We start from the raw sequence: 15405 nt of genomic DNA, 5'->3' as shown, positions 1-15405 counted from the left end.
AAATAACAGCGTGATTTTTAGTTGATGAGGTTATCAACCTCGGTAACTATGTCTTAATCCGGCTTAGACTTCAGTTATCAATTTACTTGATTGGTGTTTAACATATACGACGGCGGCTAGCATTATGGTGGGAGGAAACCAGGCAAAGCCTGGGGGAAACCCGTGACAGTCCGAGGGGAAGCCAGCAGGGGTTTGACTTGAACTCACAGTGAACACTGGTGGGAGGTTTCTGGGTCACAGTGCAGTGCTGGCTTGCTAATCCCCTTGGCCACGGAGGCCCCCAGGATGGACTTCAACGGCTCCTGGCTGGAGATGTTGTTCTTTGAAATCAATCACATTCTTTAACACAGATACCTTGTTATTTATTACCACTGAAAAAACTTTCACCCGTGTGACTGTGGTCACTAATATGGACATGGAGAATGGAGCCAAGCCCAGATAAAAAATCACTACTCTCTACCAGGTACAAGTACATCCACTTGAAACACATCCCGACTATAAAGCAATAGCTGAAGAACTGACGGGGCATATCTTACAGCATCAAACAGCGTACATTGTCATACGTGACAAGCTCATGTTGTAACAATCTGATACTGGTGGTGAACTATGAATTCCTCTTACTCTAAGAGGAATATTTCATTCACACAAGCCTGCATGTGTAAAGGTCTGGCAGCAACCTGCAGATAGTTGTGGTTCTTCCCCAGTTTGTTCCCATAATAATGCTGCCTGACGTCGTCGTGCAAGTGAAATATTCTTGAATACGGCGTAAAGTACCAATCAAATAAAGAAATAAACAAAATAGGACATGTCTTCTTTGCACTGCGTTAACATGTAGTCTGTGGAAACACACCAGCATATTTATGTTATTTACATTCTCGAACAAATTAATGGGCAAGCAATCACAAATGCAATCACAGGTCCACGGAAACGCAGCCTAAGGCAGCAGAAAGGGGACTATCACAGACACCTCACAAAAGCCTTGATGGGCGAAGAGCTAGCAACAGTTGGATTTGAACCAGCGACCACCTCACAGTAGTATTGTGAACCCAGGCTGTCCACACCTGCACAACTCACCTGTGGTTTGTGGGTCTGCGGGTTTGGCTGGGGGCGTCTGCGGTGGAGTGAGCACCTGTGACTGGATGTTATGGGGGGAGGGGCTGTGTGGGGATGGGCTGGGGGACGTCTGTTGGGGCGGGGGCGTCGGCTGCACAGTAGCTGGCTGTAGGTGTGTTGGCTGGACTGACTGCATGTGCTGCGGGTGAGGCATCCCTGGAGGCGGGTGGGAGGCCGTTAAGCGATGATGTTGCGGTGGGGGCTGTGAAGTCCGTGAGGGTGACGATCTACCAGGACCATCACCGTGGGGCACCTGTCGTGGGGGATTCCGGCGGTGAGGAGGTGTGTATCTGAAACAAACCAACCGTTCCGAGCTTCATGTCACGTCTCCAAGCAAGCTTTAAGCTAATCTACATGATGTACTCAGATCACCCTACTAAAACACCTCTACCTAAAAATAACCTGAAGCATATTAACACCAACAATGCTGAAGATACCAGTTAAAACTTTCTACAATTTACAACACCCATAGGCCACCCCTCCCCATCCCATGACTGGCATCCCTTTCTAAAACACTTCATGTAGTCAATGGGCCGGACATAATATTGGTACCACCTTAGGTGGACAAACCTAATTGATACTAACAGGTCTGTACGGTCAGTAGAAGTAAATTAAAACCTGATAGCCTTTCTGCTATGTTAGCTTTATAACATATTTTGATAAAATTAAAAATCATCTTATATGGCGTTGTGCAAATTACAAAAAGCAAGAGCAATGTCAATATATTATGGACTCTCAGTTAATAATATAATAAGATCAATTTAAAAGGGTGGTTTGGATTGTTCATGAAGCGAAAAAAAAAAAAAAAATACAGCAGTCCACACTTGAATTCTCAGTTGATTGCTTACATTTACATTTAAGATTTGCAAAGTTTTCACCTGAGTTGATAACAGTTTATCAACAGTCCATATACCCAGCTGCTTAGTTTTTTTATTAACAACCATTATTACATTGGGTTAAGGCAGATTAGCTCAGGTAAGTAAACTTTTGTGTCATTTCCTTAGCTGTGATCTACAAGTCTGGAAACTACAATGTCAGAGCAAACCTTTGATCAGATTTTTTGACTTTCCATCAAGAATACTGGTAATTGAAAGTTCCTCCAAATATTAAAATTGAATTATTCTGTATTACTCTTTGCAGAGTATAAATGCCTATTTTGAAATAGGACAAAAAAAGAGGAAAAAAACACTATTATGAAGTGTATGTCAGACAATGTCGTAAATTGCCTTTAAAACACTGGATAACTGATTGGTCTTTTCTGACCATATTGTGAACAGTCACAACACATAACGTTTTTGCCACCTGATAAATAATTGATGACATAACGATGCAAATGGAGCAGCCAGGCATCATTCACTGTTTGAAAGATGACTCTGAATCCTTGATATTACGAGAAGATTAGGTTTCGCGGAGCATTCCACAGCGAGCAGTGGTCATCCGGCAACATGACTTGAACACGGACAAATTTCTAATTTTAACATAACCACTAGTTCAGTAGCATTTTCATCATGACAAAGACATGACTGTTCTATACACGGTGCTTGTGATTAACCTGTAACTATCACTTGTAGATTTTCTAGGGATACTCCAAATACTTTCAGAGCACTTCACCCAAAATCTGGCTTTATAGATCTCAAGACATTCGCCCTTTAGAGATGAAATTGTGCACGTACTCTCGCCCAGCAGTAAAGCAGGAAAAAGATGTTTCAAGGATTATCATGCAGATGCAGTTCTTCTCCAAAGGACGAAAACAAACAAGCTTCCTATCCAGTTTGCTCAGCTTGGTGCAGGTGGCAGCAGACTTAGAACAGCAATCCAAAAATTTGATCAAAGAATTTTTGCCCTACACAAGACGGACCTTGATGATACAGTCGTGCATTAGAAGTTCCAGATTGTACACAAATAGGAGTCCTTATCTGCAAATATTGGTGTTAATCAATAACCATTCATTTGTTCCTCCAGAAGTAGTGCAGGAGAGGAAGAGAAAATCGCTGTAGGAGTTTATGAAAACTTACAATGGAAAACTCTTCTGGTAAGGAACGTTTTCCTTCTAAATCAGAAAGTGCTATGCTTGAAGGATTTAACATCAAGGTCAAAACGTCCACAAACAGTCATATTTCAGAGTGAGTTGGATGAATCACTTTACCTTGTTTTCCAGATAAGAGAAATCTTCTGCTCTATCCACACAGCTTGACTGTACAACGAACCAATGACTACCAACACCCAGGGTTCCGTAATTAAAGCCACTACACAATTAAGACATCACCTTAAAGAGCAAGATGTTGATTAAACATCCATGGAACCTGCTGACAGATAACTGAGAGTGCAAATGTCCCTCTTTAAGAATTAGGAGTCTTGCAGTTTCCTTTGGTGTTTGGAGTCATGTGAAAACCCTTACTGTGTGCCATTTGGAATCTATCATTTGGATATTTAGACCTGAAGTAAACAGTTAATTGTTAACACCATGACAGAATGGCCAAAAATGTCACAAACCATAAACTTCATGCTTTCTGTCGTTTTCTGGCTGCAAAGAAAACTGATGATGCTTCTCCTTCTACTCCTTCTCACCACTGTAGCTCATCTCTCTCCCAACTGAGAGAGGGATAAAATGTCAAAAAACATACACAAATTTGCCTTTATGTTTGAGAAGATTAGCTTGAATTAGTTAAGAAAGTATTCATAAAGGTAAACACTCTGTCGCTGAGTTGATTCAGGGTTCAAATAGCACTCCTATTGTATGACTGTTGGCAATGCATGATTCAGCACATTGAACAATGAATAAGTTTATTAAAGGGGGCATAACTCACAAAACGCTACCCGTCTGCGAGGGTTATCATATCATATCAAAACAACTAAAGACATGTACCAACTTCAAAACAGCACTGGTCCCACTTTGAGTGGTACCAATATGTGAAATTTTGGGCCTTGGCCCATGGGCTAAAGGTATTCCATGTTTCTGAAGACACCCTGACATGTCACCAACATACAACTCCCACTTCATAAACTGTGCCTATCGAAGTCAAAACGCTCAACAAACCACATGTACATTTGCATACGGAGAGTTTGCCAAGGACACAGCAGCCAGAAAATGGACACAGGATCCTTCTGAATACAATTCAAGTCTGGCCTTCTGAAATGCAGAAGCATCAAGACTCCAAAGAAGTGCTGAATTGAAGGGTAGTTTCATATTTTGGCAAATATTCTCACATTTAAAATCAGATCTTGTTTCACAAGAAAATACACAAGCAGATCTGAATCCTGCAATCAGAATTCTACGAATCAAAACGTATAAATCAACACGATTACTGGGGTGTTCTTCTTGAGAGCAGTTCCATGAAAAGGTCACCACTTGATATTTATCCAGCACAAAGACTTTTGAGAAGTTTGATTCACATAACACATACTCATACCATTCAGTCTGCAGCTCAATTTCTCCTTTGCATAAACAGGTTTTTGAAAGGTAGCAGGAAAATCGGAAAACCGAGAGGACCTGAAAGGAACACCATTCCAAGAGAACTCATGAAACAGTGGAACACGGGCCTGAGTTCCCCTGTGTATGTCCACACGAGAACTCAGGTGGTTGGGCTGATGGCAGACAAGAAACTACCTGCTTAGCTGACCAATTGTAAATGCCCGTGACATAATAAGCTTACTGCTAGACCAAATCTGCAGCACCTTAGCTTTATATCTGGAGGCTAAACCACTTGGTGGATTTGACCTGCTAATACCAACACCCTTAAATCCTTACACTCAAACTCTCCCCCCTCGTTTTCCCCCCACATATTTTGCCATGTCAAAGCCCACTGCCATGTGTGGAGAGTACATAAAAAGTGTCTAGACAAGTGACCCTAAAACCAGCATAGTGACATACATGTGTGTGTCTATGCTGCAGCCTTTCCTCTAACATACACACTCGATACCCTTGCTTAAACACCCCTTTGTATCAGTGTCCTTTTCATTAGCAGTCTTTCATTAAAAAAAAAAAAAAAAAAAAAAAAAAAAGGAAAAACGTAGTAGTCCACAGAATCACCCCACACAGATACCATTATCATTATATATATTTTTGATTCTTTAACATCCTTCTCAACATTATTTCACTGATATCAAGATGACATATGCACTGCTTTTTATGCAGACATATTTACATGTACAATGCTGCCTCAATGAAATGCCATGCTAATAAGACCAGACATGACACCAGATTCATCAAAGGCACACTGACAGAGAAATCTAGCAGTTTACTTGATCCCTATGACTGAGTGCTGAGTGAGGTGGCACTGAGATAAGTTTGACCTGTCACGGGACTGTATCCAGGTACGTGTACAATTGAAATGCTTCACCCACCCACCAGGGTATAACAGGAGAGTCCAAGAAAGGGGTATTAGCCATTTGGTTGACTGGAAACAATCCTGTGCCATACCACAAGGTCCATGAAAACATCCTGTGCCATACCACCAGGTCCAGGAAATGATCCTGTGCCATACCACCAGGTCCATGAAACAATCCTGTGTCATACCACCAGGTCCATGAAACAATCCTGTGCCATACCACCAGGTCCATGAAACAATCCTGTGCCATACCACAAGGTCCATGAAAACATCCTGTGCCATACCACCAGGTCCATGAAAACATCCTGTGCCATACCACCAGGTCCACAAAACAATAATGTGCCATACCACCAGGCCAACTTTCTGACATTTTTTTTTTGTCTGCCTTTTGTCTGTTTAATCACTGAATCCCAAAATCTAGCTGGTTCTTCACAAAGTGGGCTTTTAAATTCACACTAAAACAGCAGAGAATAAGACCTTTATTATCACTTCTGCAAGTATAAATCCAATCTCAAGGAGAAATGTTGTTGCAATCCTTCCTTCTCGCACATGGAAAATGATATTTTGCAGTCATGGCGAGTCTAGTCTACAAACATTTCGAACCGCTCGCCGAAAGACATGAAAATCAACCTAACAGGACCACGCAGCCCTAAATGACCCGTTTAGCGATGATTTCATCAGTCATCATGGTTTTAAAATAGAAAGAACAATTTGCCCAGTCAGTTGAACGAGAAAAGTCAACTTCAAAAATTTCAGTCAAGGACTTTGAAGAGGAAAGTTAACACTTTATCAGATTTTCTGCATAAAACTAGTCCGCAATGGATATAAATGTGACCTAGTTACTGAAAGGATCCTTCTATCAAGACAAGAAGTCAACATTGGTTTCGCTTTTAGTTGACGCAAAACAACTGCACATAAATGAAAGGAGATAATTTTGCTTTGAAGTAGCTTTGGGTTATCTCTTGCAACATTTCTCTATGGTTTGCAACATCTCTCTGTGGTTTGCAACATCTCTCTGTGATTTGCAACACCTGTGAATGATGTTTCCAACGTTTTCAGTGAAAAATAAAATTGTATCTTTATCAAATCACCATAAATAAGAAAGCAGAACTTATAGTTGTCCATACACTGGAATCTCATGCTTGGCCTGTGATTTTATTTGTTGATTTTTTTCCTTTTTTGGCAGGCCCGTTTTAAGTTGGCCTACTACGGTAAATTTCCAGCCTGCTTTTCGCCATTCGCAGGTCCCCATTTTGAGCCCTGCATACGTGAACGTGCTTGTCGGGAACACTCAGCAAGCCACATTAACACAAGTCCGTGCTAGAAGACAGGTAACAATTTCACTCAGATACCCGTAAAACCCTGACACAGGTACAATGCAGCATGTTCTGGAAACAGTGGACTCCTACTTAAGTACAAGGAGACTTTTACCTTAGAGCTTGCTCAAAGATAAATCAAGATGTTTCATGTATATGCAAAACAGTTTGTCGATATGGTGAAAAAAAAAAAACCATAATTAATTCGGGGTAAGAATGAAATGTTAGAGATTAGCGTAAATCATCTAACCTTAGAAGAGATCAAATGCTAGAGAAGATTACACAGCCAATCGGAAGGGAAGAACAAACTCCAAATGAAAAAAAGAACAATTAAAATGCAAAAGCAAAACAAACAAACTGAATCATGCAAAAAAAAAAAAGATGAAAGTTTTCAACATATTTTCTTCCTTTTTTTTTCTGTTTCAGTGGAAAGTTACCTTTTCGTATTTTTCATATGAAATGATGGCAGCTTCCGATTACCACATTTACTAAAAAGAACACACAAAATTTCCAAATTCAGACAAGTACAGTTGGTGTGATAGAACAGTTCACCTACACAATCAATTTAAAGTACATTCTTTCATTTTCAAGCTTGATTTTCAAACCAATTAAATTTAAGAAACGCTGACACTCTTTAAGAAGTCTTTCTAAGACAAGGGAGGTAATTCCTTCAACTAAAATTTTCCATGACCAGGTGCCAACACAGACTGTCACACAAAAATCTGTGTATTTCAATTCTTAATTCCATTTCTCTGGGTCCTTGAAGGGTAGGTCTTACAAAAAGTAAAAGACAGATAACAAAAATAACCCATGCATATTTAATATAAATTCTAGCAACATCAATAAAATTAAATATACATTCCTAGCTTTAGTCCAGAAAATAATTCTATTCCCCACGCAAAACACCACAACACCATCATCCCAGTAATAGTGTCCAGCCGATAATGCAGGTTTCAAAATGACTATGATGTGCATGATGTTTGTGGACTATTCAATGCAAACGAAACATGCTATAAACATTTGTTTTTCTTAACGAGCTACTCCAGTATCTAGGCCTGTACATCTTAAAAGCAAGGTTATATGATCATAAATGGTCGAGTCTGAGTAAGTCCGAACTGCTATTAAAAACTGTAAAAACAAACTGCACCGTACTAAAACTGCTGTTATTAGTTTCGGAGGATAATACGGAAACTAAGATTTTGTTCTTGAGGACTCTTCAGTTGTATGGCTTAAATAGTGTTATTCACTGTACATGTAAATCTTATGAATCTTGTTGTTAGCTCTGTTCCACAGGGTATCCTTCAAACCATTTTAGATGTCGATGACAAGAAACCTGTCAAAATCTATTTACAATGGTTTGAACGCTTTTCAATGCTCTTGGTCCAATTTTGATTTTGAGAAGGTTTTGAACAAAATTGTATCAGCATGATAATCATAAAAAGGTCTACTTTTGAAGTTTTTCAGTAAGCTGAAGTGTGGGCTACCTTTTTTTAACAGAATTCGACTATGCCTTTTTTTAAAAGCTTTGTTTACGTAGACCTGAATGTGTATTAACATAAAAGAAATCCTTGTTGTCATTATCCTGTTACCTTTTAATGCCATAAAATATAATATAATGCTTCATTTATTTTTAGAGAATTAATAACAGTCAATTGCGGGCCTTTGCCTTTGTGTCTGAGCAGATGTGGGATTTTCACACCTCTTGCCAAAGACCAAAAGTGTGATTTGCACACCTACACTGATTCTCACCAGACAACTGCTTCTGTCAGGTTCGTCTCATTAGCACACCTTTGTTTCAGGAGTGCACTACATTAAGGTGTGGGAGTGTAACAGCACGCGTCAAATATGAAGGCCTGCAAAAGGCATGTTTTCTTTTCTGCTCCGAGCTTGGTCATACTCACTTGCCAGTACCATTGCCCATAGGTCGCAAAACAGCGCTAAACTTGTCTTCCTCATTCCCATCCCCATTCTCCAGGTCCTGCCGCGCCCGGTAGCCCTCCGTACCCTCGATCTCCTGTGCTAGCTTGTTAGCCATTTCCTCCCGTCTGCGGTATTCCTTAGAATTGCTCTTTTCCAATACCGTCCTGTGTGTGGGATTAAACAGTACTTTTAGTTGCATAAATTGTTAAAGGACACTGGAGCATAAAAATGATCAAACTTCATATACTACTTCAAATAGTGCCCATGTCTTGTTGAGCCATAATCATTCATTCATTCATACATTTTGTTTTCAAAGGTATTTTTTCCTACATATATTGTTAAAGGACACTGGGGCATAAAAATGATCAAACTTCATATACTACTTCAAATAGTGCCCATGTCTTGTTGAGCCATAATCATTCATTCATTCATACATTTTGTTTTCAATGGTATTTTTTCCTACATACATTGTTAAAGGACACTGGGGCATAAAAATGATCAAACTTCATATACTACATCAAATAGTGCCAACGTCTTGTTGAGCCATAATCATTCATTCATTCATACATTTTGTTTTTAATGGTATTTTTTCCTACATACATTGTTAATGAAGACTGGGGCATAAAAATGATCAAACTTCATATACTTTCCAATGTTTTTTTTTCTGTCTTTCTTAAGGAGAATAGCAAATCTGCCGAAAAAAATTGTATGGAGGGTATTTGGGACCACAAACACATTTACGCCTAAGTATGTTTTAAACGAGGATGTGAGGCATGATATAAACAAAAAATCGTATTCAAATAAATTGACTTTAAATGTGGCAGTTGAATCAAAATAACAATAATGTTACTTTCAACATGTGAACACAGAACTGCTGATTTCCAAACGAGAAATGTTATGTCACATTTCATAAGCTGCAATCTATGAAGTATGTCATGGTCTGCTGCAAACATGTTACCTTTCTTTTCCAAATCAAGAAAAAAACCATTCTCTAAGCATGATACCATTTGCATATTTACTTACGTATATTGAGAAAGTTTGTCATCGTAAGTGGACTGAACATTAAACTGCTCTCGATTTGTCTTGAACATCTCATTAGGATCCCAACCATTCTGTAGAACGAAAGTACTGCTGAGTTACACACAAACGTGAAAATGTAAGGCCTTCAAGGAAGAACACGGTTCCTGGCTCTTATTTACTTGACCCAAAACTCTGAACGTGATCAAATTACTCATTCTGCTTTATTCTAGATCTAGCAAATTTTTAGTATTACACTTAAGGTGAGTAAACTTTCCACCACTCTTTTATCTAGTGCTGCTTCACTGAGACGACTTACCGAAGGCAAGTAAGCCGCCCCGCCCGAGCCATTATACTGATACGGGTCAACCAGTCGTTGCACTATCCCCTTCATGCTGAACGCCAAGCGAGGAAGTTACAACTTCCTGTTTTAAGGTCTTAGGTGTGACTTGACCCAGGATTGACCCAGGACCTACCGCTCTTAAACTTTGGTGTTCAGACAAACACTGAATGACTCTGGGTACATACATGTGTAGATGAACACAAGGGGATCTTTCATTTACCAAATTCCACAGCTTCCTCACACAAATCAGCAACTTTCACTTCAACTTACGCAACTACAACTGTATGTACTGCAATTCTTCAACCTTTTCGCACATTTACAACATGTTTATTCAAGCATATTCTGAAGGTACTTTTGTGTTCAATGATACAATTATACTTTCGGTGAAGCCCTATAACTAACTGGTCAATCCAACCAATGTAGTTTGGTCTGCAAAATTAAATTTAAAATGTGAATAAATTGCACTAAATTTTGCTCTTTCCTATGCAAAGGTTCAGGAATTAGGGCAGTTTGATTTCGGAGAAAAATTTACATTGGTTTGATCGAGGAAATATGGTAGCCTACACATTCCCCTCCCCCAAGGGAAGAACCATATACTCACTGAAGCATCTCCCTCTAGCACCAATTCCTCCCCTCCTTCACTTTCCCATGGGGTCAGCTCCTTCTCACCTATTTGGCCATTAAATTTACTTATACCACTATCAGTAAAACTATCTGCAACAGGAAAAAAAAGAAAACACCACTGAAAGGTCTGCAGGTAGATGGTCCAGTTTAGTGGCTAAAGCAATAATGTTACAAATGTGAACTTTAAAACTGCTTTGTCCAGTACCATGCATTTTGTTTGCCAGAATAACTTTAAAATGAAACCTTTGTTCGCCAGAATTACTTTTCAAAGCCAGATTTCTTACAAGGCAAAGCGCACAACATACCACAGCTGTTTTATAAAGATTTGTGATATCCTTTCTTAACAAGAACCATTCCATCTGACAATGCAGCTATTGCGAATTTGCCCTTTTTTCCCCTTATTTTAGATGAAAGAGCCAGGCAGAACAAAATACTATATTTGATTTGTTCATTTGGTTGGTATTTTACACCATACTCAAGAATATTTCACTTATACGACAGCAGCCGTATGGTGGAAGAAACACATAACTCAGCAGGTTGCTGCCAGCCCTTCCCACATGCGACCGCAAAGGAAACCAGCTTTAGCTGGACTTGAACTCACAGTGACACAATACTATAAAATATTGCTCCTTGGAGGTATGAACAAACCTTTGACTGCATATTCTAGATCGACATCGATGGCGTTGATTGCTACTACGTCGTTCAGACTGTACACAACTGTTTCCTGAAGCAAGTCGCGAGACGGGATCGCCGTTGACCCAAACTCTGTGATTTTGTGGACTTTCTTTAAAACAATTTTCATCTGTAACAGACATGAGTGACAGGATTAGGGTGGGCTCTTTTGCCATGTAAGCAGGTCCTGTTTTGTAATATAAATTTATTTGTTTCTTTGATTGGTGTTCTATGCCATGCAGTGGCATATTTCAGTGGCAGCCAGCATTACGGTGGGAGGAAACCAGGCAAAGCCCGGCGGAAACCCATGACAACCTGCAGGTTGCTGGCAGACCTTCCCACATACGGCCGGAGAAGCCGCCACCATGAGCTGGACTTGAACTCACAGCGACCGCATTGGTGAGAGGCTCCTGGGTCATTACACTGCACTAGTGCGCTAACCAACTCAGCCGCGGAGACCCCCTGCACCTACTTATGTACCACAATATGGTGTGATAAAATGGTGTTGCCAATCAATTCCAAACTGCTCCCAGTATGATGTACATAACACTGGTGCTTGGAGAAAAAGTTGCATTTTACATGTAAATAAATTTGTATTAGATTTAGACTTGTTTTTTTATCTATCAAACTTGCTCCAAGTTGTGGGGGGGGGGGGGAGGGGAAACCCTGAAATTTTACATCATTGTCATAGCAGACAATATGTGTACATGTACCTGTATTCGGCAGTTTTGTTTGTTTCACACAAAACTGAATAGCTTTCGGTGCAACAGTAGTTGTAATCCATATATCTGTTATGTTACACATACAGTACATGTAGCCTGCTCCCTGTAAAACTTCCTAACAAAGCTTTATGAAATGTAAGCCATTTAGAGCTGAATTCAAACATGCAATTTTACTGGGCAAGGCCTAGTGGTTTCTTGGGAGAAGTGTTAAATGTGTCTGCATGTTAAAGCTCACCCCGTGTGACAGAACTACATGTGCATATTAATCTCAAATTGATCTCAATTAGATCAATGAATCAAACAACAGATTTAATCTCAATACTTCAGAATTTCATATTTAAGACGTGTGAAGAAATTACTTACCTCTGATGAAAAGGTAATCAAAATCCCATCATAAATATCCCCATTTTTCACTTGTATTTGGACTGTGCATCCCTACAAAAAAAAAAAAAAAAAAAGAGCAGAGATTTCAATAACAGTACACAAAGTTTCACAACAATATTAATATTAATATATTTCATTGGTGTTTAGCACCATAATCAGTCAGTCAGTTCTAAATGTTTTTAATTGGAAACCACAGTATCTGGGGTAAACCAACGGCCTTTGGTAAGTGACTAGCCAGCTTCTCCATGCTGGACATATGTTATGCACACCATATACTGACAGCAGTTCTCTCTGTCATGCATAAGGCCTCACAAATGGCCACCATGAGCATCAACAAATGCTCACAGTCACAAAGATCCCAACAACATTGAGAGCAAGGGAATTTACAAATTCCTTGTCAAAGGTCAGGTTTGAACTCTATCTTCACGACCTAATTCCCTTTCATCACTTGATCTAACCTAGATTCGGAAGTTGTCTTCAATGTGTCAAGATGTAAGATGAATAAAAACCCTTGTGTTCAAGAATTGCCTGAAGCTGTAGTGAAGACAATGAAGTTATTCCTGACTCTAGTGGTGTTAGTGTGAACTAAGACATGAGCTTATTTGTTTACTTACAATCAGTGATGTAGCCACATGGGTAAATCTTTCATTGCTGTAAATTCCATCAGCCTGTAGGAGAGAAAAAAACAGAATCCAGAGTTAAGTGAAAGTTGACTTAAATACACACAGCTGTACTACTTACTGTCTGAATTTCAACCAAATATTTGCTTTCAAACTTGTGTACGTGTACATACTGAAATATTCTTAAATGTCATATTAATGACATGTATACAATCGCGTTCTGATTTATTAAAATAGGAAATCCAGGGCCAGGTCTTAGAGCCATTTGAGCTCCGGAAACGCTTGGGCTCCCAAACGCTTGCACGCTTGAACTAATCGAACTGCATTAAAATAACATGTAACAGGAAAAAATAAACAAAAAATATCATGGTTTAGGAGGTTTTCATGGTTTTCATCCAGATTTCTTCCCAGACTTACATGTAAAAGCTATTAGAAAGTATCATTTTGAGTTGCATTTTGAAAAATTTCTTTAAATTCATCATCACAATGTCACCACCACCAGGCCTGGGATGAGAACCATTAGCGTTTCTCTAGACATGACCCCTGACACCCAAATGCCTTTGGTTAACCATCCACCTTGGCAAATTTATTTTAAAAATTTTCCTCGCATGTGAACAAGCAGCATCTTAACCATAATTCTCTCGCTACTTCTTTTCTGTATGATACTGAACACTGTATATAATTTACTTATTTATTTAATTGGTATTTTATGCAGTACTCAAGAATATTTCACTAACACCGTATATACATGTAACAGAGCAGGGGCCAATTCCAGAAAGCCGCATCTGATTTAAGTTCAAATTTGAAATACGATCTCCAAGCTTATTTTTTTCTCAAAGCGTTACCCCTCATCAATGTTCTTTCAAGATAAATATGTCAAAATTTTCAACTTCTACTACCAAAAACTAAGTGTCTTACAGCTTTTATATGTTGACTGAAGTCAGAAAGGGCTTTGTGGAATTTGCCACTAATTCCTTTCAGTGAACAGAATACCACGTACATGTATGTAGGGTGTGTACATATACTGAACATACTTACAATGTAATTCTTTTCCTGAGTTCTTGTTGATCTGTTAGGACCTCTACAAAAGACCAAAAATACAATTTTAAACACCCTGATTTATTAAGCTGATGTCTGTTCACCACTGAAGAGGCTACAGCATGTAAATATAGTTAATGACCCCGGCTTATGAAGAATACTATAATATTTCTCCTTTAAAGATTGATTTCTGTAACAGAAGAATTACCAACTTCCGCAGACAAGCGAAATTTCTTTTATTCCTAGTCCTCTTTCCACTTTGTCAGATCATTAAATCTACATGTATGTATGCTCACATGGTACGTATTTCTGCCAAGACCTCGTATTAGAACCTAGGTTTTAACTTCATGAAAAAGTACATCATGTTACCTAACTGAAAATGTTCTTTTGACTGCCAAGTTACAAATCTTAACATGCTTTGAACAATGATGTGTACACGTACATACTATCTACAAATGAACAATAAATAATTATACAGTAATAAGGAAATCGAGGTAAATAAGAAAGGCTTTACAACATTTCAACCCTCTCGCCAAGATCTGTCAAATGAACAAATGTACGACTGGGAGTCAGGGGGTTAGCGAGAAATGTGAAAAAGGGTGCCCACCAAAACATCCGTTTTTGAGGCCATTTTCCTATAGCAGGGTGTCCAGATTTCATTTTCTCCTATCTCTTCCAGGTTAAAAGTGCTGACAACAACGTGCCTACATAGCACCAGTTTTCTATTTTACCTGCCGCCACGAGATGGCTGACATATCGCTGTAGTGACCTTAAGCCATAACGATTCATTCTATTTCACCTGTCCACTTGGACAGGTACATGCAGCGTGCTAACCCTATGCTAGGGGTCTAAAACAGTACATAATACTAACACCACAACAATAGAGGGGTTGCATGACCTACTTAAGGCAGCCATATTGGAGGACTCCTCTCTGAAGGACCATCCCATGTTAACAGAACTCCAATATGGCTACCTTGTTATTGTTCTGCCAAGGTGATGAGGTCATGTGTAACCCCTCTATATCTATAGGTGTGCCGCGTCTGATGCACTGGTGCATGTACATGCTCACAAAGCTGAACTGGGGAATAGTACTACAAATATTGCTGTTAATCTGCAGTGCATGTTTCACCTTTACTGAAACTGTCACAGCTCCAGGAATTATGCTAATATCCACAAAAGTGGTCTATAGCCAGGGCTATGCTGCTAAACAGAGACAGCCTGGGCCAGTCGGCTATGCATGACCTTACATGACAGCTGACCTGGCTGGCTACACACAGAGGATTGGCATACATACATACATACATACAT

At 39.4% G+C, this 15405-nt stretch overlaps 1 protein-coding gene across 2 annotated transcripts in view; it reads right to left on the bottom strand.

The window, feature by feature from the left end:
- LOC135476197 (ataxin-2-like protein) overlaps positions 1 to 15405 on the bottom strand; it is a 49870-nt gene that overhangs the window by 13471 nt on the left and 20994 nt on the right. Inside the window, exons 2-10 of one of the 2 annotated variants that reach the window (XM_064756139.1) lie at positions 14098 to 14140; positions 13054 to 13107; positions 12419 to 12490; positions 11310 to 11463; positions 10639 to 10751; positions 9701 to 9789; positions 8659 to 8841; positions 7195 to 7245; positions 1075 to 1403 (exon numbers count right to left, since the gene is read on the bottom strand). In XM_064756139.1, the coding sequence (XP_064612209.1) occupies positions 1075 to 1403; positions 7195 to 7245; positions 8659 to 8841; positions 9701 to 9789; positions 10639 to 10751; positions 11310 to 11463; positions 12419 to 12490; positions 13054 to 13107; positions 14098 to 14140 (1088 nt within the window). The remainder of the gene's footprint in view (positions 1 to 1074; positions 1404 to 7194; positions 7246 to 8658; positions 8842 to 9700; positions 9790 to 10638; positions 10752 to 11309; positions 11464 to 12418; positions 12491 to 13053; positions 13108 to 14097; positions 14141 to 15405) is intronic. The other variant, XM_064756140.1, reaches the window with a different exon arrangement.

The sequence above is a fragment of the Liolophura sinensis genome, chromosome 10 (genome assembly GCF_032854445.1).
Source record: "Liolophura sinensis isolate JHLJ2023 chromosome 10, CUHK_Ljap_v2, whole genome shotgun sequence".
NCBI lineage: Eukaryota > Metazoa > Mollusca > Polyplacophora > Chitonida > Chitonidae > Liolophura > Liolophura sinensis.
Note: the sequence above shows the minus strand (reverse complement) of the source record. Positions and strands in the feature narration are given on the sequence as shown.